Genomic DNA, 26,289 nt, shown 5'->3' with positions numbered 1-26,289 from the left:
CCTGGAGGAGCAGGGCATCAGGCATGTGGTGGCGGGCTGCGCGCAGCACCGCCGTTCATTTGATACGGTCAAGGAGGCCGTTCACATTCCAGGAGAGGATGCGGAGTGGTGTGTCAGAGATATAGAGCATGTGGAGGGGCGGGATCTGGCGTGAAGGAGGTGGGATTCAGGGGTCTGCCCTCAGTTGGGGGAGAGAACCAATGGTGTCTGGGGTTCTGGGGCCCAGGTAGGGGCATACGTGACAAATGCTGAGGACATTGGGACACGTGACTACACACATAAGCAGAACGAGACAGCCCGGAGGTGGTCAACAACAACCAAACCATTAGGGACAAACTCCCCTCATGGGCAGGGGGTGGGTCTCGGCCCAACCCGGGGCATCAGAGTGTGTCCTGTGGGGACAGGAACGCATGCGGGTGCCAGGAAAGACTAATGGCTCTATGACTGCCAATGAGGAGCAACAACATCGGCCCGTAGGCGGCCAAAAACAACAAACTCTTGAGGGACAACGGTCCCCCTCCCTTCCCATTCTCCCCAACTCCCCCCACCCTATACTTCGAAACGAGAAGCATCTGTCGCCCTTAACTAGCTATAACCTCGCAGGGAGGCAACTAGCTAAACTAAAACTGTTAGCAACCAAAAGATTGGAACATGGCAGAGTCGGACCCCCCTCTATGTGTCAGGATGACATGCTAATTGCCAAGTAAAGCGAATGTTATCGAATAGGCATCTGCAAGCCAGGGTACATGACCTCAGGAGTGTAACACTGAGAAGTCTCAAGCGCATCTGGCTAGAGAGTTCCGTGTGAGCTCGAGCGTCCATCCAGAGACATGGTCGGTAGTGAAGCACTTCGGGTCAAGCTGCAGGCACTGGAGGTGGAGGCCGTCATGGTGCAGAGTCGTCGCCCGAGCCACGGATCACCGGACTACCAGACAGGTCAGAGTCCGATACAACGTGTCGCAGAGTCTCATTGGGTCCGGGGGAGATGCTCAGGTCAATCAGATAGGAGGTCATTGGCGGAGGAGCAGCAGGGCACCATTCTTGGGACTGGAGCGAAGAACTCTCAGCCCGTCCCTCAGGCGAGCGGGAGCCACCACCCCGGCGGCCAGCCCTCCTCCGGGATCCAGTTCGGCGGCGCCTGGACTTCGGCGCCGCGTGGTCCACCCACTTCCTGGTTCCCCGGGAGGGGGAGAGGGTCCCCTGTTGCCGGAGGGGGCGCTCCTCCGTTAGCCAGGTCCACGCCATTTGAGGGGAGTCGAAAAAGAGCGTCTTGTTTTGAAAAATCACTTTTAGTCGGGCCGGAAGTTTCTGTTTAACTTTGTCGTAAGTGTGACGTTGAGACTGGACCTCTTTGGAGTAGTCCGGGAACACCAGTATCTTGGAGCCCTGGTGATGCAGCGGCCCCAACTCCCTGGCCTCCCCCTGGATGGCGTCCCTGTCGCGGAAGTTGAGAACGCGAAGGATAATAGGACGGGCCAGCGCTCCGGGCGGTGGTTTAGGAGCGAGGGAGCGGTGCGCCTGCTCCTCCGCGAACCAGGGGTAGAGCTTCTCCATGGTCATCCAGGAGCGGATCCAGGTCTCCATAAAGATGGCGGTATTCTCCTTCTCCGCCCCTTCAGGAAACCCCAGGAGGTGTAGATTGTTCCAGCGCGCTCTGTTTTCAGCGTCTTCTGCCCTACGGTGGAGCTCTACAGTCTGTGACTGAAGACGGGCCATCTGAGACTTGAGGGTAGCGACGTCGTCCTCTACCGTACAGATCCGGGATTCCGCCTCCGTTATGCGCTCCGTGGCTTACGGAGGTCCTGGCAAATGAGGGCCAGGTCTATCCGCACCTCCCCAATCTTGCCTTCTACGAACGTCTGGGATGCAGATATCGCTTGAAGCATGGTTGCCAGATCTCCAGCCGCGCCTGGACCAGCCACCACTCCGCCGCCAGGCCCTCGGTCCTGTGTCGTAAATTGTTCCATTGTCGTTTGGGTTGTGGGGCCAGAGGCCGGGGGGGCGCGGGGTTTACCCATGGGTGCAGACCTGGTTCTCCGATAGGATGGATGGATCCCTGGCCTCGGACCAACTTATACCCGAGCCTTATAGGTGGGGAGGTCAGAGCAGGAGCAGGGGCAGAGGCGGGGGGGGGGGGGGAGGCCATCCGTGGAGCAGTGGTCAGTCTCCGTGGAGCAGTGGTCAATCTCCTGGGCGCTGGGCCGTCCGCTGCGGCGAAGACAAGGATCCGGAACAGGTAGTGGCGGGCCTCCGGTAGGTCCGCGAAAGGGGCCAGGCCGCCCCGGCCATGTGAATCGTGATGGGCCCACCCCTTCTCCCTTGGGCACACAGCTCCAGTTGGGTCAGTTCCCTACGGTCCACCCTGGTGGTCTCCTCGCAGCACAAACCCACTTGGGCGGGCTCAGGCGATCACAGCCACCCCCGATGAAGAAGGGGTCACAGAGCCGCCTCTACCTCCACGCAGCGCCGGGCAGGGCTGTCAGCAGGTCGAGTCAGCAAGGCCTCCTCCTCCCCTTGGGCACCCCTGGCTGTCGTGGCTCCTCAAGAGTAACGGCCACCCCCCACAGAGGTCAGGATCACCGCCACAAGCCCCCTCCTGTCAGCAGGGCTCCGGAAAAGCCTACTGTCACCTCAGGGGTACTAGGCCTCATGTAGGCGGTGGGGTGGGGGGGGGCCAGCAGCCCCATGGTCAGAGAGGGAGTGAGGGCCGGTGTAGGAGAACGTCTCTCACTGGCCCCGAAGCAAAGTTCTGTCCTCCGCTGGGGGGAAAGGGGAGTGGGGGCACCATGCACAGGGCGGAGGCCGCTGGGCAAGGATTCCCCGGCAGGGCAAGAACAGAGCCTGTGTCCCTGAGGCCAGCCCACACCTCCCCCCCTCCCAGTGCTCCTCTCCTTGACCGCGTCGGCCGGATCTGTCCCTACGCCGCCTCCACCAGGACAGCAGCCCCCACAGGCCAAGGGCCGGACCAGCATCCGCCTCCTCCGCGCTGCACTTCAATCGGGCACCCCCGGGTGGTCCCACGGCCCGATAGGTTCCCGCCGCAGCTCTGGCGCCGGAGATCACAGGCAGCGCCGTACCGCTCCGCCGCGCCGCACCTCGATTTCACCGGAGGGTAGCCGGGCGCCCGGCCTCGCAGGCCCGGGCCACAGGGTGTCATCAAGGTCCCGAGCAGAAGCCCGTCTGTGTAGCGGCCTACGCTACCTGGGGGCCGCCATCTTGCCCGCGCCAGGCCTCCAGGAGTGAAGAGCAGGAGGAGCAGCCAGGGAACATCGGGACCGCTCCAAAGGGCAGCGGCGAGAAGCAGGTGATGCAGGGATTCCCCACCGGCTGTCAGGTGGCTCAGAGGTAGGCAAGCAGCGGCGGATGCTGGGCGGATGACGGAGGGGGTCCAGGAGCACTCTTAGAGAGCGACCGCCATATTGACGCCACAGGCCACGCCCCCGACCTTACCACATGTTAGGGCCCAGACATTACATAACAGATTTGGCCTGGATTCTGACAATAATTATGAACATTATATTCCCCAGTATAAGGAGGACAAGTGGTATGAAGGACCCCAGAATGCCAATCAGTCAAACAGTATTTATATAATGCAGCTTATCTCTCCTGAGGGTATCCAGGCGCTGAACTCCCGTTGGCCTTTAGTCGAAGAGCCCGGTCTTGAGTCCCTTCCTTAAGTTGGTGAGTGATGGTGAGGTTTGAAGGTGGATTGGGAGGTTGTTCCAGGACTTGGAAGCATGGTAGGAGAAGTAACGACATCCACTGCAGCTTCAACAGATACGGGGGACTTGTGCGAGGGCGGTGAGCAGAGTTGTTAGGCGGGTAGGTTGGAAAGTCAGGTGGCGGTTGATGTAAGTTCTTCAATGGTGTATGGGTTTGTATGCGTGGGTCAGCAACTTGAACTGGCATCTCTTCTGGACAGTATGCCAGTGGAGGCTTGTCAGGTGGGGGCTGATTCTGGTCCATTTGGGGAAGTTAAGGATGAGTCTGGCTGCGGTGTTCTCTATAGTCTGGAGTCGCATGAGGAGTTGGGTGGTGGCTCTGGAGTAGAGTGCATTTCTTTTGGCAAGTCGGCTGTTGATGAGGGCTTGAGTGGCTGTTTTCCTGATGTTGACTGGGATACATTTAAAAATCTTTTGAAGCATGCAGAGGGTGTGGAAGCAGGAAGAGGATACTGTATTGACCTGGCTCTTCATGGCCAGTTTGCTGTCCAGAATGATGCAGAGGTGGCGGGCGTGGTGAGTGGGGGTTGGAAAGCGTCAGAGTTCGGTGGGCCACCATATGTCGTTCCACAGTAAGGTGCTCATCACGAAGATGAGCACTTTTGTCTTGTCCGTGTTCAGGCAGTTGGACCTCATCTAGTTGGTGACCTTATTGAATCTGTGGGTGCAGGCGATGTCTGCAAGCAGAGTCATGTAGACGTCGAAGAGGGTAGGGCTGAGGAAGGAGCCTTAAAGGGCACCACAGATTGTTTTTGGTCTCTGAGGATGAAGGGCGGTATGTGAATTCTCTGAGTGCGTCTTGTGAGGAAGGAAGTGATCTACTTGAGGATGTTTCCCAGGACGCCTATGCCATGGAGTTGTGAGATTAGGGTGTGGTGGGATACCGTATTGAAAGCCACTGAGAGGATGAGCAGGATCAGGGAATGCTGTCTGACCTTGGTCGAGGAGGGTCCTAATGTCATCAGTTGCAGCGATCAAGGCAGTCTTGGTGCTGTGGTAGGAGCGGAACCCGGACTGGGAGGCGTCAAGTAGCTTGTTTTCGTCTAGGTGTCTGAGACCTGGTAATTGATGGCTTTCTCCAGGACCTTGGCAGGTAAGGGAAGCCGTGAGGTCTGGTGAAAATTCTTGAGTTCGTTGGGGTCGGTGGAGGGCTTCTTCTGGAGGAGTTTAACCAATGTGTGTTTCCATGTTTTGGGACGATGGCCATGGTGATGGAAGAGTTGAGGAAATTTGGTGAGTGCACTGCTGATTTCCTCCTTCCGTCCCAGGTTGAAGATGTGGTGGGGGCAGGGGCCTGTCGGTGCTCCGGATTGAAGAGAGGTCATGATGGCTGTGTTACTCGGTGTGGTGAGCGGTTTCAAAGAGGTGATCAAGTGGTGGTGTGTGGCGTCCATAAGTGTCAGAAGGTGGTCGAAGTCAGTGGGTTGTAGATCGAAGTTGCTGTAGATATCTGATATCTTGTTGTAGAAGTAGTCCGGCAGGGTGTCGCAGAGAGCTTGGGAAGGGCGGCTCATATTCTCAGTGGCAGAAGGGCAGGAGAACTCTCTGACGATGGTGAAAGAGTTCATTCATGTGGTTTGTGCATGCCTCAATGCGGTTTGTTAGGGTGTCCTTCTTGGTTTCTTTGAGATAATGGTGGTATTTGGTGAGGTGTGGAAATCATGCTTGAGCGCCATTGTCTCTCCAGTCGCTTGCATTTGCGTTTGATGGGCCAGAGTTCGAGGGTGAACCAGTTGGGGTACTTGCTGGGTCTGCTTGTGCTGGCTGCTTTCATGGGGCCGACTGTATCCAGTCGGAGACGTTCTTGAAGGCCAGTTCAAAGTTGCTCTTGGTGTCTGGCCTGGTGGTGTTGAGGGCAGTTGTCCATTGGGTCCCAGTGATTTTGTTCCATCTGCGGTGCGAGGGAATTGGGGGCTTGGTTGTATGGCCCAGGGAGCCTGAAATGGTGAAGTGGATGATGTTGTGGTCGGTCTACATTAGCTTGGTGATATGGTTGAACTTGATTCTGTTGCTGGCTGTGAAGATGGGGTCCAGTGTGTCCTGTGCTATGTGTAGGGCTGGTGACCAGCTGCATTAGGCCGATGTTGCTCATGCTTTCCAGGAGGTTGGTAGAGTAGGTGTTGTTCAGGTCGTCGAGGTGGAAGTTGAGGTTGCAGAGGAATATGTAGTGCTTGGAGTCAATTGCTAGGGGGAGATGAATTCGGAGATGGCATTGCAGAAGCTGGGTCAAGAGCCCGGGGGTCTGTAGGCGAGGGTTCCTTTGATGGTTTTCTTTGGATCAGATTTGGAAGTTGAGGTGTTCCAGGTCTTCTTCATTTATGGTGCATTGGAGGGTTACCTTGTGGATGAATGCGATGCCTCCTCCATGCTTGTTGGTACGGTCTCTGTGTTATCATCTTGTTGCCGTGGGGTGTTGTGGTCATGATGTCAGGGTTTGAAGAAAGAGTGAGCCAGGTCTTAGTGATGAATATCACGTCGAGGATGAGGAGGGTGATGGTGTCCCAGAATTATGTGGCATGTTTGTAGAGGGATCGGGCGTTGGGCGGCATGCACAGAAACTGTTCCGGGAGGTCGAAGGTTGACTGCAGGAGAGTGGCAAGGGTTTCTGCCATACAGGTAAAGTGGTAGCATTGGCAGGTGAGGGGTGTCCTTCTGTGGATCATGGAGAGTATATGCAGCAGTTGTTGTTGCTTCTTAGGAACAGAAGCTCGGTGGTGGTATAGAGATGGATGGCAGGAAGGCCAGGGTTCCTGGCGCTGGATGTGGTCCAGGTGCGGATGGGTGCAGATAGGCTTGCGTTTTGACGCACATGTACCGCGGCTGCACTGCGGTCTCTGTCCATCAAGTAGGTCCTGGAGGAGGGAGAGGCGCTGGGTGGCGGAGGTGGGATTAGCAAGCATCAGCAAAAGATGGCAGGAACGAGTGGCACGGGGCGCTAACTAATACAGGAAATAAAAATGCTTACTAGCACACTCTTATACATGAATAAAGTAAATGTAAGCTAACACACTTAACAGGCTAAAACAGGAAATGAAAGTTGAGATTACAGAGAGGGGAATGGGCTAATACAGGAATACAACTGACCTTTAATAAAAGAGCGGCCAATGGACAACAAACAGGTTAAAGCATCTGACACACAATCGGGAGCAGATCAGGAGATGGGCAGGGGGTGGCGCGTTCATGCAGTGCCAGTGGAAATAGGCAGCGGAGACCTGTTCGAGGCAGGGGGGGAGCTGGTATGATGAATTGACATTTCACCTGATACTGGCCTTGTGTCTCTTCTGGGACTTTCCCTGGAGGAAAGTACCTCTTTCACTGTTTTGATGCGAAGGACATTTGCTAAACATGGAAGTGAAAACTAATGTGGCTCTGTGTAAACATGGCTAGGCTCCGACTGAGCCATACTTGCCCTTCAACAAGCACTTACTGACACCCTACTGCCTACCTGGGTCGATCCCTGCTCAGGGCCTTTCATCAATGAACAGGTTGCTCATCACTCTGTAACTGGCTACCCAGCCCTTTTCACTCATATACCACTCGAGTGAGCCTGATTGTTCAAGCATCCACCAGCAGGGTCAATCCGAATGCTTTTCCTGCCACTCCTCTAAGACGATTGAAACGTTTGGCAAAAGAATGTACTTTTCCATAAACCTTACTTTCAGATAGATGAATGCCAGCTGTCTCCTTGGTCCTTATTCCCATGCCCTGTAGGATGGGGAGGCTCAGGTTCTACCAGCGCGTCCAGGCAGCCTTTGGGTATCCCTCATTCAGGGACTTCAGGATAGCCGCGATGTGGCAAACTTTGTCGTACATTTAGGACTGGGCACAACCAGTTGCATAGGACTTGTCATGGACACCATTGTGGCACTCCACCACTACCCCTGGATGTGGTCCACAGGTTTATTCATGGACATGCAGGCATCTGTAATGGATAGGCCTTTTGACGAATCTCACCTCCTTTTGGCGGATAAAGCTGACTCAGTCCTGGAACTTTAAAGAGAGCAGAGCACCAGCATGTTCCTCGGGCCAGTCTGCTCCCACAAGGCAGTTACACCAGCAATTTTGACCTCTTTGTGGCTATAGTAGAGGTTTCTATGTCAGTCAAATCCAGCCCCCCTCCTCCAGTGCAACAGGCTTTTCAATGCTTTGGTGGCGGAGGCCGCGGTTCTCAGAGACCATGAAGGAAAAGGGACTATATGTAGCCTACTCACTCATCCATGTAATGGCCGCAACTGCAAAAACACTTTAGTATATCTTTGGAGGCACAAAGCCACCATGTCTCGGGTAAGATCAAATATTTCCTCCAGGGTTAGCAAGCCATTACAAAGAATAAGTGAAGTGAGGAAATGAGGTGTAATATATGGTGGGGTTGTGCGAGCTCACCATGTGATACACTTGCCCAGCCCCCTTTATGACCCTTAGGTTTCGTTTGTCAAACCTTCAGCTCAGCCCTTTGTAGCAGTAGCTCTGTGCAGCATGGCTTACACAAAGAAACATGTGTAAAGCGTTTAAACAGCACCAAAACAATTAAAAAAGGAATTAACGAGACCTCAAAGGAATCCAACACCGCTTTATAAAAGTAGACTGTATTTTTAAGTGTCTTTAGACACCACAACGTAAAAAATCCACCCGAGGATTCCAGAGGTATAGAATTTACTAGGTATAGTAAATCAGGTTTTTTCACTCACCTGTGAACAAACGCTGGCAAATTTAACACATTTGACTCTTAGAAAGTTCTTCAGCAAAAGTTGGGCTTGGTGTAACTCAGTCAAGGGAATGTGTATTTAGACCTTAAGTCCTTCAACACATAGCATATGTAGAATAACAGCTTTTTTACAAATACATTCACTTAAATACCCTACATAATTTTTGCAAATTAAAACAATTAATTTGATAAAATCCCTGATTAAAACTAAAGTACTGTTAAAACATACTCGTTTTTACATCCTTTCCAGGATATACAAAATCAAATTTGGTATTATTCAGTCACTTGGAGTTGCTGTAGGTGATCAACTCCAGTCGTGAGTCAGTCAGGGGAATCAGCCAGTCCCTCAAGAACAGTTAGCATAACAGGAGAAGCAATCCTCTGTCAGATCCAAGCAGTTTTATCCATTGCAGAGTTTTCCAAAGAACGCGGTCCTTGTGGAAGGGATGAAGGATGCAGGAGATGTTCAAGGATGCATAGGATGCAGCGTGGTCCACTGGGTTCTTTCCGCAGGCACTTGGTCCATGCAGATGGTGCAGGGGTCCTGGTGGCATGGTTGATGTACACACCCCAAGAGGTCCTCTCAAGTCTGGCCAAAGTACAGTCCCCACTGAACTACCAGTGCCCCATAGCCGTGGTCTGAAGAGACAACCCACCAAAGGTTTAGAGGGGAAAATTCACTAGGGCAGGTCAAGCAGTTGTAATCCTCAAGCCAAGAGCCTCCCTTGGTGCTGGAACCACTGTGTCCTCAGACACCTCTACAGTGGCCTCATCTGACTTCTGGTGTGTGACACCAACAGGATGAATGAAGCCATCCTCCTCAACAGGTGGAGGACTTACAGAACCGGAATAGGTATCCGAGGTAGAAACATAGTAAACATATAATGAATATCTACCATCTGCTGAGGAAGAAATGCCTTCTTACAGGTCCTCTGAAGGTCAGCCTCCCAATGGTGACAAGATGAGAATTCTTAAGTTTAGTGGTTAAACACAAGTCTTACCGAAGGGTCATGGTACATTGAAGGTGTTCTAAGAACAGTGCAGGGCACCCTCTGTTTCACTAGCCAGCTGTCCAAGTATAGAAACGGGTGCACTCCTTAGTAAAGCCACCGCCATCTCCGCAAACACCTTGGTGAAAACTAAAGACATCATCGGACCAGATTCTAGAATTAAGAACTTATAGAATCGAGACCCCATAGTGAATTTGAGGTAATGCTTGTGAGTGGAGTGGATAGGCAGATGAAAATAAGTGTTTGGGAGGTTCAGATGGACATCATCCAAACTCCTATTATGTTGAGGAGCAAAAGTTTTAATTTGTTCCTGCTGAATGAAAGATTGAAGAGACTAAGGTCCAGGATTGTCCTCAGACTTCAGTCCTTGAAATAAGTAAAGTAAATAACATCACATGCAAATAGAGTCCACTTGTGCATGACTGTTTTAGAATCACTTAAGGAAGGAGCCATTATTCTCTCTAGAGCTTTTCGCTTTCAACGGTCATGCCCATTAGGGTCGATCAGTCCTCTCAAGATAAACCTGTGGAACTCATTAAAACGTGTCGACACAGGGTAACAGCTGTGGTCATGGATCAAGTTATGCCCTCGTTAAACTGATCCAAAAACAGCTTTTTTAATGTGGCTTGATGACAGCAAATTTCACCTGCTCTCATAGAATATGGACATAGTGGCCAAGACGTCATGTGGCATTAGCAGTGTGAAGAGGTAGGCTGAAAGAGACTTTTCAGCCCTTAGAGTCAAGCTACTTAGACTCTTGGTCTGGAAGAGCCGTAGGAAAGACATTAGATTTCAGTTTAGCAGAAAAGGCCTGAAGCACATGACTCTAAAAAGAAAAGATTGTGCTTGCAAATCTTTGGGTTAGAAGGCATTGTTTTGTGATTTGCAATTGGTCTGTAGAATACTGGGCCCGAGAAGGCTTTCACCCAATCTAACAACAACAGCAGTGGTTCTGAGATAGCAGAGAATGCTGCAAAATTTCTGTCAAAATATTAGGCCTTACCCCAGTGGTCGGCAAAGAGAATTTCAAGGCATTTGCTGCTTTTGTACCACCAAAGTGAACAGGCTTCCTCTGAAGAAAGACCACAATGGTATGGGATGTCCCTTTTAAGGAGAGGTATCCAGGCCTGTAGCATTTTTTTAAGTGCTGGGAAAGTTCAGTATTTGTACCGTAAGTAGGGAGCAGTTTGTCATCCTTGAAGTTATCTTCCCATGTGTCGCCACGGTCTTTGGCATAGCAAGGGCTTCGGAATTCAGTCTGAAATTTTCCTCCATCCTGGTGAACCTTTAGGCTCTATGAATGTGCTCTGCTAGGGGGTCATCATTGAAACAGTCGCAAACCTGATCCTTGCTGCTTGGATAGTGTTTGCCAAATTTGAAGGTGGAAGCAGTGCCGAGCACTGAACCAACTGTGGTGCCAGTGACAGTGCAGAGAGCATGGGATTCCAGCACCTTGGTGGGCTTTGCTTTCTTTAAAAAGGCACAGAAGACAGAGCCCATAAAGGTGTGACCTGCCTTGAATATGTCCAGTATGGCCTCCAAAAGGTGCAGGGACAGCAGACTGAGTAAGACTTTTTGGATTCATCTTTTTAGTTCGAGCCTGGCCAGCGCATGCACTGCTCTGCGAGGCATAATGTGTTGAGATATGGAATAGAAGCTCTGCCCATTTCCCGCCCATCTTTTCAATTGGTCTCCCGTTACTGTCCTTTTGAAATCGTCTTAGTAGTCCCTCTTTGGTACCGCCTTGTCTGCATTTGTAACTTCCCATAAGGACTGGAGTTTTTACTTGTGTTGTTACACGGTCTGCTCTATCTAGTCTGTGAGCACGATTTTCTTTAATGATCTTCCACTATTCCACCCACCACGTGCTTTCCTACAAGGCAGCATGCTGCCCTCTTTTATCTTTTTAATAGTAATAGCTGCGGGCCCGCTCAGGCACACTTATTTCTTTAATTTGCAGCACAGTCCACTTTAACTATAGTGGACACACTTTTCATTTATTTCATTTCCAGCACGGTCCGCTTTAACTTTAGGGGCCGCACTGTAGAACTTTTGTTTATTTATTTTTCATTTTTGGGTGAAAGCGCCCCATACCGCTCTTTTATCTTAATGTTGGCTGTGCCCCTTTCTTTAGACTCTGCTCACTGTAACCTGAATAAGTCGAGCAGCATCTAAAGTAAGGGGCGTGGCCACCATTAAAGTGGTCTCGCATTCGCGAGAGTTTGAACTATTTGTGTTATAAATAACAATGCCTTTTATATGTGTGTTGGTTTTAAACACCCTTAAAAGGCATTGTCATTTTCAATGCCAATAGCTTAATTTCTCGCAAATGCGAGATCTATTACATCAAAAATGCTATTTTAACATTGTAATCTGCGACAGTGACATGGAAAAGACCTTCATAAAGGAATGGCACTGAGTCTGCGAACTGTCCTGGGAGTTGGAACTTTCAAAAAAAAGATGATTAATTCTTTTATTTTATTTTATTTTTTTTTAACTTTATTTTTGGGTTTTGCATCGATAACCTTCATCAAAGAGTGCATTACAGTTACACATTTCAGTTTCTGTTCACAATATATGTGTAGATTTAGATCACCGGAACATACATCACAGTATGGCAATACAATAGCATCAGTGGTCATTTCAATAGTGCAATCAATTATAACATGTACCATAACAAGGCCGCAAACCACTTAATTGTATCCCATGAGAGATGAGGTCAACACACTATCAGTACGCTGCAAGAGAAAGTGTTCTCTATATGTAAGTTCTGACACAGAGGCCTCTTAGTAGGAAGGTCTAGTGTCCACTCGTAGAAACACTTTCCCCCATCCCAAGAGCATGCCCACGGTGGCCTCCACAACACCTCGGGCCACTTAATGACACCTCACAGCTGTTCATATGGTGGAGAGTATCCCGATGAGATGGTAAGGGGGGATCTTAGACCGGTGGTCCCTCTCCGGTATCTATATTTTCTTGGGATAGGTAACATCGCAAAGGGTCCATATATCGCTGGGCCGTGAAGTTGTTGGCAACAATTCAGAATATGTGTTTAACTGTTCCTGGCAATAAATTAGATCATGTAGCCAGTCCTTGAATTTAGGGGCCCTTCCCCTGCCCCATCTACATGCAACTCTTCTTTTTGCCACTAAGAGAGCCAAAGCAACAAACTTGCGGTGCGCCACCTGTAGGGGTTCTACGTCCCCTAATAGTGCTAGAACAGGGGAGGGAGTTATCTCAGTGTGAATCATTTTGGACAGCGCTGCGAGTACCTGAACCCAGTAGAGTTGGACTGCATCGCATGTCTATGCAAGATGTAAGAAGTCGGGTCCTGGAGCATGGCATCTATCACAGTTGTCAGTAGTGCGAAGGTGAAGTCTACACATTCGGGCCGGGGTGTAATACATGCGATGTAAGAACTTATAATGTATAATTCTATGTCTACTGCTAGCAGAGATGCGTTCTGTTTGCTGGAGGCAAAATGCCCATTGCTTGTCTGTGAGGGGTCTTTCCAGATCTAGGTCCCATTTCAGTTTGGCTGCCAAAGGCCGGTAATCTTTTTGTGTATGCACTGTCCTGCATATTGTCGACACTAGCTTGCAAGGGTTGTCAGTTTGGAGTATAAGCTGCACAGGGACTAAGGCAACAGGTTAATTTGGAAAGTCAGGTGTAAGTGCTTTCAGTCCTTGACGGAGCCTAATGTATAGAAAAATTTCAAGAGGAGATGGTTGTATGCCTTCATACAAATGTTCCATGGAGCGAAACGTACCATTGTGATAGAGGTCCCCCCCGGTTTCCACATGAATCTTGTGGAGCAGTTTGCGGAATCCCGTTTCCTGCAATAAGGGCATATGTGGGTGGTAGGCCAGTGGCAACAACGGCGCATAGAGCATTGTAGCCTCCAGTCTAGCAGCCAGTCTGGTCCATGCGGTAACTGTGCTCATCACTGTTGTGGGTGTTTTGTCCCTGCCAGGTACCACAGCATAGAGTGCACCTTCTATGGGGATAGGATGGGCCAGCCAGTGCTCAGCGGCGAGCTGGGGCATATATCTAGGTTGATAAACCCAGAAATAGGTATAATGAGCTTGAGCTGCCTGATGATATAGTTCAAAATCCGGTACACCAAAATCGCCCTGGGTATAGGGCCGAATTAGGGTGTCCCATTTTAGACGAGGGGACTTTCCGCCCCATACAAGTTTAATGAGTTCTGACCGGAGCTGTTGAAAAAAGGACCTGCCCGGGGAACGGAATATTCAAAAAAAGGTAAAGTAGTTGTGGAAGGATCACCATTTTGATCAAGGATGTTCTACCTGCAATAGAAAGAGGCAAGGTAATCCAACGTGCAACGTTATCTATAATGCGATTCATAGTAGTGCCATAGTTGGCTCGAAGTAGCTCATCTCTATCCTTTTCTATGTGTATACATAAGTATTTAAAATCTCTGTCACTCCAGGTAATAGGATAATCCAAGTCAAAGCGTGTTGTGGAAGGCGTGAGTGGAAATATGCAAGATTTACCCCAATTAATCTGAACGCCTGAGAGTCTACCAAATTGTATGAATTCCCTAAGAATGGGGTTTAGGTTTTCGCTCGAATCACGTATATACAAAGTGATGTCATCGGCATACATCGATATTAGTATTTGCCTTTGAAAACAACGTAGTGCACTGTCCCTATGATGTAGTCGCACTTTGTCGGCTAAAGGTTCCGTAGCTATCGCGAATAGGAGAGGTGAAAGGGGACACCCCTGCCTGGTCCCCCTGGTGATGGGGAATTCCTCAGACAGTCTGCCATTAATAAGTACTCTGGCTATCAGGCGCTCATAAAGGAGCCGGATCCAGGAGATGAAAATTGCTGGAAAGCCCATCCTCTCCAAGACTCGAAACACATAATCCCACTCAAGGGAATCAAACGCCTTAGTGGCATCGAGGAAAACGGCCGCCATTGGTTGGTCTTCGTGCACTGAGTTGAGGACTGAGAAAAAAGTACGCAAATTATGTGAGGTTGCCCTGTCAGGCACAAATCCGGATTGATCAGGTAGTATCAGGGTAGGGAGCAAAAGGCTGATACGATTAGCAATAAGGTTGGCAAGTACCTTAACATCACAATTCAGCAATGAGAGCGGACGATAAGAGTCACACTTGTTTGCAGGTTTGCCGGGTTTGAGTAGTGATGTAATAAGTGCAAGCCTCATAGATGGTGGCAGATGGCCTACCTCAAGAGCGTCCTCATAAACCTCACGCAACACTGGGGCCATAGAGTCAATGTAAGTTTTATAAAATTCTATTGGAATTCCTTCTAGTCCTGTGGCTTTCCCTGACCTCATACCCATAATCGCTTCTCTCACTTCATCTAATTCAAAGGGCGCACTAAGAAAGGCCCTTTGTGCATCACTAAGCCAGCCTAGGGAGACGTCAGCTAGGTAGTCTTGCAGCCGAAGTTCTCCCACTCTAGAGGAAGCGTATAATATGCTGTAATGTGACACAAAGGAATTGAGGATTTGTGTAGTGTCCCGAATCACCACACCTTCTGGGTCTTCAAGTTCTAGTATAACATTGGGTGTGCGTGCCAGTTTAATCATGGAAGCCAAGGCCTTTCCTGGTCGTTGGCCTTCGCCATAACGGCGAGCGGTCCAGTACTTGCCTCTAAATTTCGATTCCCTTGTGGCTTCAGCAGTGTTTTCGGAGATTTTTTCTCGTACCTTCAGGAGGGCGGAGTCAGTGGGAGCATTAGCCAATGACGCTTCTAGGCATTTAAGGTCTTTTTCCAATGTCATTATTCGGGCAACAATAGTCTTTAAGACCCCGGCCCCTTTAGCAATGCAAATCCCTCTTAACGTCAACTTGAATGCGTCCCAAAAAGTTTCAACATCCCTAACTGAATCTTTATTCCTCCTGAAAAAATCCAGACGCTCATCTCGCAGTTCCTCTTGAAAGGTGATGTCTAGTAACATCGTGGGTTGCATCCACCAAGCAGTTGTGGGGGGGCCTAGGTCCGCTGAGCGCAGTGTGATTTTCACAGGGGAGTGATCCGAATATGTTCTTGGGAGGTGCTGTGATCGAACAAGCGAGGTATAAAGCTGCAGCGTTAGGAATATATAGTCAAGCCTGGCCCATGAGCGCGCCTGTGCTGTAAAGTTTGTGCCCTCCTTCGTATCGACGTGGAGGCGTCTCCAGGTGTCTACCAAACTGTGATCTGTAATTGCAGCACGCAGTTCCGCTCGCGCTTTAGTGTAGTGTTGCGGGGCTGGGTGTGACCTGTCCAAGGTAGGATCTAGTGTGGTATTAAAGTCTCCTCCCCAAATGAGGTGGTGTGGTCCCGTCCCCACAATCGCCGCCCATAGCTCAGTGAAGAACCCCGGGTCGTTAACGTTGGGACCGTAGCAGCACACCAATGTGACCGCTATGTGCCCTAGTCTACCCCACATCATGCAGTGTCGCCCTTGTGAGTCTATCTTGGACCCAGCCATGGGAAAGGGTGTACCCCTTTTTACCAAGATTTCTGTGCCTGTAGCATATGTCGAGAAAGATGAGAACACAGTGTGGATCGCCCATCTGTTGGCAAAGGTGTGAGTGGTTTGCGTCCTGAAGTGAGTTTCCTGGAGAAAGGCTATGTGTATTGAGTGGCGATCCAGGTACGATAGAACCTGCCGCCGTTTCCTGGGATCTCCAAGGCCTCTTACATTCCACGTTAAAATATTTAGGTCAGTGTCCCCCATGAGTGGTGTAGGGTCTAATCTCTCAAAAGGTCAGTTGCCGATGGCCAGTGATCAATCACTCTGAATCTTAGTATGGAATGTATTCCGGTGTCCATCAGTAGCCTGGTGCTTGTGTGTGTAACCTGCACTGCGAGAATGCCTTCTCGCATACAACCACAAAGTCCTGTTGTGTCAAGATTTAGCAACTCTTCGGTAGGTTTCGTGACTAACATTATTTCGTAACATTGTAACCAAACAATCCCCCCTTCCCCACTGTGCAACAACCCCAACAGTCCCGCTCTAGAAGCAGTTAAAAAGTCAATTACATTCAATTCGATAGGTCCTATCAAACATTGCGCAAGGTACCACCCTCCATCCTCCCTATATCGCAGAACCCCAGAAAACACAATTATAAGCAGTGCGATGCGTCTGATACAATATTGTGCAAGGTAACACCTCCCACCCTCCCAGCATCGCCACGCCTCATAGTGCATTCGGGCAGATATCAAAATGCAAGACATATCAGCATTCAAGTTTAAATTATAGCATACATTAGGCGCTGTGGTATGAAAGTGCCGGAGCACGCACCACAAACAAATAACTACATGCATTGCTACAAGTAGTCCAAAAGAGTCAGGGAAGATAGCACCAAGGTTCCATTTTGCTCCAATCAGCGCGCTACCACCCTCCTCCCACTGAAGCAACCCCAACTTGCCAGTAGCCCTATCCCTCCCCCCACCCTTAACAATTCCAAAACAACCCAACATTTGCATCAATGTCAACAAGTGCAATGTCCTATTCTCTGCTGGTCTTCAGGTGCATCCAGGGGCAAGAGTCATAGACTGATGGATCCTGGTTGGATGCAGGACACCACCTGCCTTTGCTATGAGGATCTAACAAAGATCTACTTTTGTGACTTCTACATCAGACTTTAAATACCCAAACATTAGTAGGAGGCAGGTAACCTTGTTGCTGTCAAAAGCTGAGGATTTTTCCGGTGAAACTCCGAAAACATGAACATTCTCCAGAATTCAAGTGAGCACATTTTATGTTTCGTTGTTGTTACATCATGGGCATGCAGAGCTGTGGCTTGGACCACAAGGTACCCTCTGGTGCGCTGGAGAGGTATTGCTGGGAAAAGTTTCTTGTGCCAGGAGGATATTCATAAGAAGAAAAATTTGTAGAAAGAATTATCCATCAGAAATAAATTTTCCTCAAAATTAATTTTTTTTAACTGGCATACACAAATAATATAGAAGTTGGAAAAGGGAAATTATGTACAAGACACAGTGAATAGGCCAGTTATCATCAATCACACATATTCAGAACGTATGTTATATAGAATGATGCTTACAATAAAATTGGCTCCCCTCCCACAATAGCTTTGCCTAGAATTTGGTGTACTTTTTAGATTTATTATCTAAGATTTGTTATTTGTACTGCACAAATCACTATTCACTTTTAATGTTTGTTTTAAAAATATTTTCTTTTTTCTTTGTAGGAGTCATATTGGGAAGGCGATCCTTAGCCAGCCTGCCTGTGTTTCGAAACTTCTTTCCTTATTACTGGATCAACGACCTTCTCCAAAGCTTGTCCTCATTATCCTTCAGCTGTGCCGGGCTGCTTTGCCACTCATGAGTGTGGAAGACTGTGGGAATGTAGAGCTACCCCCATGGAGTTATTCTGTTCCATCCCTGGACAGTGAACAGGATGATACAAGTGATCCAGCCTCCAAGATTGCATCATTGTTGCTAGCAAAGCTGGCAGATTATGTTGTACCAGGTAACTAGACTTAGTGGAATGCAAATGTTGTTGTTAAGCTAAACTCAGATATTATTATTATACGTGTCATATTTATTTCAAATTCTGATAGTTGTTTTCATGAATACATTTTCAGATTGAGTATGATTGCTTTTATGAAAGGCAACACATGTAAGCATTGTAAATATGAAATCCTTTGGATATTCATTGATTAGATAGCAATAGAGCATAAATATGAGGGGTGGTACTAGTTCCTGAAAGGGGGAGAGCGAAGTGCAGCCTGTTATGGTTGCAAGTAAGGGTAAGGTGTCTGCAAAAAAGGAATGAGTGTGAATAGAGAGAGTGGTGCACCTGTGTCTGTTGTGCCCTCACACACCCTTGCGAGTGTAAAGCATCGTCTTTGGGCACTGCTCCTCGTGGGGGTGGAGCTGCAGTCCCTCACGGGACCTCGTGGAGGACACTTTGATGGAGATCTTTTAGGAGTTGCCACAGTTGTGCATTTGGGGTGTGTAGGCCAAGTGATGAGGGTGAGTGCAGATAAAATAACCAGTTGGTACCCTAACGTATTTATTGAAGGGTCCAAAGGGTTAAGCTAAAATCAGAACGGGGATGGAGATGCTAATTATGCTGATAGAGAGGGGAAAAGAATCAAATGAATTCCCACTTCTCTCAACCCGTGTGTAAATATGGTGTAGTGTTTAACAGTGAGAGGTCGACATGTTTTGCGCTACTCAATGGTCCCCAGAGCGCTTCATCAGGATCGTTGAAGTGAAACTGAGTAGGGAGGAGTAGGGAAAGAGGCACCCTATATTCCTACCATGCCTTCAATGAGGAATTCTGTGTTATTTAGGACACACAGCTTATTAGTGTGTTCTGAGTTCAGACCCTTCCCTGTATGTAGTGGGGCTTCTGCGGCAGAATGTAGACTCGAGTGGGAGCAAAGTGTTCACTCGCCACTCATGTCCTGGGGACCTATCAGCCTGCGGACTGGGCAGGCTGATAGGTCATTCTGCCGCAGAAGCCCCAGGACCTTTTTCCAATTGGCTCCATGTCCCCCTCTCTTTAAATTGTGGTTACATAGAAATAGAGCACACATTTGAGCAGTCAGTTATAAAATATCACCACCCTATCCAGTGAACCTGCTCCCGAAAGCTAGTCTATTTGTTAATATAGTTACCTTAATGGTACAACATTCCAAAGAGCCTCATAGTTTGCGTAGACTGAATTGCAAACAGTCAACTTGGTTCGTTTTGTTTTACTATTTCGCTTATGTAAAAAAAAAATACAGGATTTAAATGAACATGTTCTAGTTTAAAGTTGTGTGACACATAGTAAAGTGTAGGATTTTAATATGTGGCACCCCCTCCCACCAAGTGAGACCAAGCCACTATATTCCAGAGATGGGCACCCCAGGACATAGCAGGTGCCCGGCCCTGGGGATGGGGTCCCAAATGCCATTAATGGCTCTGGGAGGGGTGCTGCGAGGCCCCCTTCCATTTGCATTGCATGGCTGGGTGTTGTACATATCGTCCGAGCCCCGGTGGATGGTATCCTCGGGGCTTAAATCGGTCCGGGAGGGGGGCCTTGTGGCCCCCATTCCTGTTTTTACTATCAACAGGGCTCCAGGGGATGGCGGTCCCTAGGGCCATAATTTACCTGAGGATGAGGCCGCATGCCCTCCGTCCCTTCATTGCAACTTTACATTCAAGACTCATTCGCATATGGCTGGGGGTCCTAACCAGAGTGGCATAGTGAGCAAAAGAATGATGGATTAAGCCCAGATCTCTTGACTAGGGATGAGTGGTTGAAAGGTTTCATCACACCACCCACACTCACAGAAAAAAAACTAAGGTTTCAGGTAAGTTACAGTTACTCAGATTACACTCCTACAAAACCAGTGAAATTCAGCAGTTATAGTTACCTCAGCAATGCAGTGCCTCTGACCTCACCTATTACATCGCTCATGACATTTTCAATGACTTCACTGATTACATGAAAAAATGACATCACTGATGACACTGTAAGCGTTTGTGAGATTTAAGGATATATATGCTAAGCTACAGCATAAGTTAAATTACTATACTTTTTGTACCACTGTGAGTGAATGATACTGTTTCTAATATGTCATCTGAGTGGCGCTGTGACTATCAGTGTGAGAGTGGGTGTGTAAAAAAGTGAGTGTATAAGTAGCTGTATGAGTGAGTTAGCGACTGTGAGAATTGCTGTAGTGGTTAGTGATTAGGTGTGTGAGAGGCTTTGTGGGCGGGTGAGTGACTGTAGTTGGCTATATGGGTGTGTGAGTGGCTGTATCAGTGACTGTATCAGTGACTCAATAGCTGTGTGAGTAGCTCTATAGGTAGATGAGTGTGTGTGTGAGCGGCTGTATGGGTGACTGAGTGGCTGTGTGAATGCCGCTATGGATGAGTGACTGGGTGTGTAAGTGGATGTATGGAGAAGTGATTGGCTGTTTGAGTGGGTGGATTGGTAAGTGAGTGGATATTTGAGTGGCTGTTTTACACAGTATCTGTGCAAGTGTCTGTATTGGATGAGTCGTAAGTGGCTGCACGAGTGGTTATGTGAGTGGTTGTGTTGCTGTGTGAGTAGTTTTATGGGTTTGTGAGTCGGTGTGTGAATGCTTTTGTGGGTGTGTAAGTGGCTGTATGGGTGAGTGAGTGGTTTTTTGAGTGGCTGTCCCTGTAACCTTTGTTTTTTCCCAGTGAATTTCTACTGTTTTTCAATCTTATTTCCTAACTATAACGTCCCTGTAACCTTTGTTTCTTTAAGTGAATTTCTAAAGTTTTTTTAAATTATATGTCCTATCACGTCCCTGTTAACTTTATTTTTTCAGTGAATGTCTTAGGTTTAAAAAAAATGTAAAGTACTATTTAATTACTCCAATATAGCGTTGGAAGTGGTATTACTAATATGTTAAAATGTTCTAGTTGGCAATGAGGACTGGAAGTGTGTGTATTTGGTTTCCAATTTTGCGACACGCAAATTTCACATGTGAAGGATTTTTTGAAAATGTCTTGCAACCTGCCTTCTTTTGATACTACTTAATATTGTCCCCATCAGCGGTCAGAATAAATCGGTTCAGTTTTAGTAGCAGTTGAAGCATACAATACTCCAGTCAGAAATAATTGCTAAACTGAATGAATGACGATTGTGTTTTGGTGATGTGAGAGAATGAATGTGGACCAGGGTTTACAGATACCCTCACTTTTCAGGTACTTACTTTATTAGAGAACATTGCGTAACAGTTTACAATATTGCGGGAATGTGGTAGTAGGAACCTATTTGTGTTACTCTAACCCCAATGTGTGATACTTGGCTGGGGGTTTATATATATTTTTTCCCAATATTTTTAGAATTCGCAGATTTATCGCCAGTAGGTAAGATGAAAACTAGGTCCGAACTATAACTTCCGACTGGCAGTCTCCTGTAGGTAATTTACCTATATTATAGGTGTACCAGTGGATAGTAATAGTTAGGACCTAGTTTGTAAAGGAAAAGTATTTTTTGACTTTCCTATACCTTTAGCTCCATTTGACGAATCTTCACTAAAGTTTCAGATAAAAAGAGTGCTACTGATTCTAGTTCTGCATGACAAGTTTCGGGGTGAACCGTAGAGCAGGGCCCGAGAAAAGCAATGGGTCAAACCAAGTGTTTTTCCCATGTTAATTCCCGTAGAGATTTTAGACATGGACTACATCCCTAACTGCTGGACGGAACTATGCCATATTTGGCAGAAAGATAGCTCTTGGTCCAGAAAGCACCTTTTTTGTTTTTTTGGGTGTAAATCTGTAAGAGTTTAGGGAAAATTGTGGTTAAAAAAAATGTGTATATATCATGGCACAAAGGTTCCACAAATGCAACTGATCTCATCCTGAGATCTTATTGGCTGCCACCACAACAACCAGCAAGTGTTGACAGCCATTTTAGGACCAGAACTCTGTTCCGAGTCTTAAGACAAAAGGAAATAAGAGACATGCAGAGGCATTATAGGGATACCCTGACACCTAGGCCTGCTAGTGGTGTTCCAAAGGGCCTCTGCTGAGGTCCCAAAATAAAATGGGGATGCATGGCCCTCCTCCCAGAGCCTAATTAGGCCCCAGGAACTGCATACCCCGAGGCTTGAAAGTAAACTAAAGGGGTGTGGGACTGCCCATCTGGAGCCTAATAAGCCTGGGGGGGTGTCACATGGCCCCCTCCTCTTGTTTGTTATTTGGCTCCAGGGAATGGGATCCCTGTGACCTGATAGGGCTCAGGAAGGCGGGCTATGTTGCCCTCCTCCCACTTTTTGTTGAATTTGACCCAAAGAGATGCGTTTCACAGTGTATGTTAACCCCTTAATTGCTGCGAACGTTCGGCGGCCGACGGCACCACTACCTCCGTAGTGCTGCCGTCGGCCATTGAACGTTCGAACCTCACCTGCACAATGGAACGTCCAGCACTGGAGCTTGGACGTTCCATAGCTTCTATGAGGTTAAGGTTGGGGAGAGGGGCTGCACACCCCCTCCCCTTAATATATATGTTTTGGCCCCGGGGCCTGAAGGCCAACCATATGCTGCTTTGCCATGGGGTTGGCTGCCTGTAATGCAGCTAATCCTCATCGTGTACACCCAAAGGCTGTATGCAGTGTGGGGTTGGCTGCCTGCTGCCTGGCTGCCTGCGGGTCGGTCGGCCCAGGGGCCCTGTGGCAAAATGTGTGCACCATGGTTTTGACTGTCTGCGGCGTAGGGGAGGGGGGGCTTGGACTTGGTCATAGGTTGTGCCATGTGCTGCAGGGGTTTGGCTTTACGTATGGTAACAAAACATTATTTGACATTAAAAAAAAATGTAGAAATTTACTAAACACCAAAGGTTAAAGTAACATTATATTATCTCAATTAACAAGAATTAGTGCCCTAAGGTAACTATAACTCGCTCCCTCACCTTGCACTGCTATTTACCCCACATATGACATCACTCATGACATCCTTTATGATATCATAGTTAATACCCCTGCAAAATTTGCAATTAAATTATTGATAAGAAAACTGTGCATGGCGAGTACACGTTTGTTTAAATTGGTTTATTGGGTTTTAACATTTGTTATTGCATTTTGACTCTGTACATTAGTGCAATGTTTTAAAACACAGTAACAAGGAAGTGCAAGTACTCGTGATCATCAACATACGTTTTGCTGTTTGACGAATTTATAACTGTTTAGTCCGTGCCTACGCACATTCTGCTGTTTCACAATGTCAGTACTGTACTGCCCTTGGTAAAAAACTGTCAGGGGGGGGGGGGGGTCTACTCGTTGTTCTTAACTAGTCAGTGATTCTGTGTCCTGGTCGGGTGGAGTTTGCCACCCCTGGGCATACGTGAATTGTTCGCTGTTGTGTGGACTTCCCGGTGTTGTCTTCTCTAATCTTGCCTATATGCGTTCCCAATAAATTGTTGGCGGAGTCGTCCACCAACACAAACTTGCCAACTTTTCAACTGTTGGGGTAAACTATAGGGAGAAGAGAGGGGAGGGAGCTTTCTAACCAAATATTAATGGAATCGATCGTACAATGGTATTATTCCTTCAGTAGGGGATGTGTGCCTCTGCGGTATTTCCTGTGTTGTCTAGGGGGGAGTTCTCTGCGTGGCTACTACACAGGATTGACTCTGGAGTGGCGGGTTCTCTTGTGGCACTTCTGCATTAGAACTAGCTGGAGGGACCAGTGAGGTCTGAGACTGTGAACTTCGGGTGTCTCCGGCGGATTTGTTTCATGTGTAAACATATGTAATAATTACACCCATTCAAAGGAGATAGGGTGTTTACGGGTTCCCTTTAGTTCTTCCTCCCTGAGTGTCTCTTCCTCTGCTTACCCCCATTTTTTCATAGCTCCTATCCAGGCTGCTTCTGAGGGTCTCTTGGGGGATCTCCACTGCATGGCTATTCCCCTTTTCGCTGGTAGGATGGCTAGGGACATAAAGCGGTACTGCACTTTTTCGGTCTTCCGCCTGCGGAAGATTGAGAGAGCACATGCCTCCTATGTGGACATAGTGGTGAGGTTGGTTGTTGCCCTGAGTGTCTGATGGACCCTGTCCCAGTAATCGTGAATAGGGGGGCAGTCCCAAAACATGTGTTTGAAGTACGCTTCAGGGTTTTGACAACGGGGGCATGCAAAGTGTGTATCTGGGAAGAACTGATGGAGATGGTGTGGCGTGAGATAAGCTCTGTGGAGGATATTGAACTGTATGTTCCAAAACCGCGCGTTCCTGGAATCCTTTTTGGGGTACTCTAAGTCTGTGCTCCATTCTTTGTCTTTAACTACCCCTTCTATGTCCGTTTCCCATTTTTGACGTAAGGGCTGAAGGGAGGGGAGGATCACTTCCCACACAGCTTTGTAGAGCCAAGTGACCAGATGGTGTCCCACTCCCATGTGCAAAATGGTATGTATTGCAGGGTGCGTCCGGGGTTCCCCTATTTTGGGGTTCCAGTACCGGCGGCTACTATCTATAAGTTGTCTATGCATAAAAAAATTCCCGGGGCAGGAGATCCTATTGCTCGATCATCTGGACATACGTTTTGAGCGGCCCCTCCTCAAACAGGGACTCTACCTCTGTGACTGCCAGGTCAGTCCATACCTGGAGGGCGCCCGCCGTGTAGTATGTCTCTCCTTTGGGGAAGCCCCCCAGCGGTAGCAGTGGTGAGTACGGAGGCCTACCCGTTGACATGCGATGTAGTCTCATCATGCAGGTGTGGGCTATAGGCACCTGTAGTGGTCGAGTTCGCATCGGTTTAGTGCCCGGTAGCAACAATCTATGGAGTGCCGGCAGTGGTGTGTGGCCCTCCGTGGTGACGGTCTCCCCCGTATGGCGCCCTGCTGTCCAGTATGACAGCCACTGTAGCTGGGTCGCCAGAAAGTATGCCTCAAATGACGGTGCTCCCAATCCCCCTTGTCGACTTCCTCCCCATATCAGCTTGGTAAGAAGACTATCCAATTCCTTAAAGAAGGAACGTGGCGGTATAACTGGGAGGTTAGTGAAGTGATACAGTAGTCGGGGCACCATTATCATTTTCACCAGTTGGACTCGTCATATAGGGGCTAGGGGCAATGTTTTCCAGAATCCCACTGCCGATCGAATCCCTGCCAATGCCTTACGATGATTCCCATCATATAAATCCTCGGGGTGTGATACAACCTCACTCCCAGATATCTGGGCGCCTCCGCGTTCCACGCAAGTGACTGAGATCCAATCTGTACTTCAAATGGGGCCAAGTGAGGGCTCAGCGGGTATATCGTGGATTTCTCCCAGTTTCTCCGCGAAGTCTCAGAGTGCCCTCCAGATAGATGCAAGGTCTCTAGTGGCGTCACGAACATAGATTAATAGGTCATCCGCGTATAAAGACACACAATGCATTGTGTCTGCTAGTGGAATTCCCCATTCCTCGCCCTCCTGTCTCAGGCACATCACCAGGTGCTCCACCGCTAGGGCGAACAGGAGAGGAGATAGTGGGCAACCCTGCCTGGTTCCTCTTTCTACTGCGAACCCTGGGGAGATGTATTTGCCTATTCTGACTCGAGAGGTTAGGCGTGTGTAAAGGAGCTTTGTGTATGCCATCAGGCCCGGACCGATATTGATTTTCTTAAGGACCTCAAATAAATATGGCCATAATAGGGTATCAAATGCCTTTTCGAGATCTAAAATGAGGTACGCCGCATTGGGGAACCGCCTCCCTGACGTGTCTTGTATGTGGAATAGGCTGCGTATGTTTTGCGATGTGTTCCGTCACGGGACGAAACTGCATTGGTCCGGATGAACCAATGGCGTCAGGATTTGGGCGAATCTTTCTGCCAGTATTTTGCCTAGTATCTTGCAGTCTGCGTTGAGTAAGGTAATTGGTCTGTATGAAGAGGGGAGCGTTGGGTCTCTATGCTGTTTTAGGAATGTGACTATGATCGATTCCCTAAGGGATCCTGGTAGTTCACCTCTATCTAGTGCGTCGTTGTACATGGTGACCATGTGTGGGATCAATTGGGCTGAGAACATGCTATAATATTCGAGTGGAAACCCATCCATTCCCGGGGCTTCGTTTCGTTCTAGGGCTCTAATCGATTAAGTTACATCTGCGGATTTTATCCTTTTCTCTAACAGTTTTTTATCCGCTTGTGGGACCTGGGGGAGTGGTAATGAGTGCAGAAATCGAGTGATTGCTTGAGGGTCTCCGTGTCTTGGAGCTTGATAAATGTTAGAATAATAAGTATGGAAGACATGTAATATCTCGGGTTGTGAGTGCCGGAGCGTTCCTGTCTGATCTCTTACCTCTGTGATTGGCTTCACCTCTGGATCCTGTTTGGCGAGCCAGGCCAGCAGTGTCCCTCCCCTGTTTCCCTCCCGGTGTACCCTGACGGCATAT

At 48.4% G+C, this 26,289-nt stretch overlaps 1 protein-coding gene across 1 annotated transcript in view; it reads left to right on the top strand.

The window, feature by feature from the left end:
• The window catches only part of HECTD4 (HECT domain E3 ubiquitin protein ligase 4), a 2,691,195-nt gene that overhangs the window by 848,164 nt on the left and 1,816,742 nt on the right, over positions 1–26,289 (top strand). Inside the window, exon 36 of the mRNA XM_086943079.1 lies at positions 17,635–17,915. Within this exon, the coding sequence (XP_086799205.1) occupies positions 17,635–17,915 (281 nt within the window). The remainder of the gene's footprint in view (positions 1–17,634; positions 17,916–26,289) is intronic.

This window comes from Lissotriton vulgaris, chromosome 11, assembly GCF_964263255.1.
Source record: "Lissotriton vulgaris chromosome 11, aLisVul1.2, whole genome shotgun sequence".
Classification (NCBI taxonomy): Eukaryota; Metazoa; Chordata; class Amphibia; order Caudata; family Salamandridae; genus Lissotriton; species Lissotriton vulgaris.
Note: the sequence above shows the minus strand (reverse complement) of the source record. Positions and strands in the feature narration are given on the sequence as shown.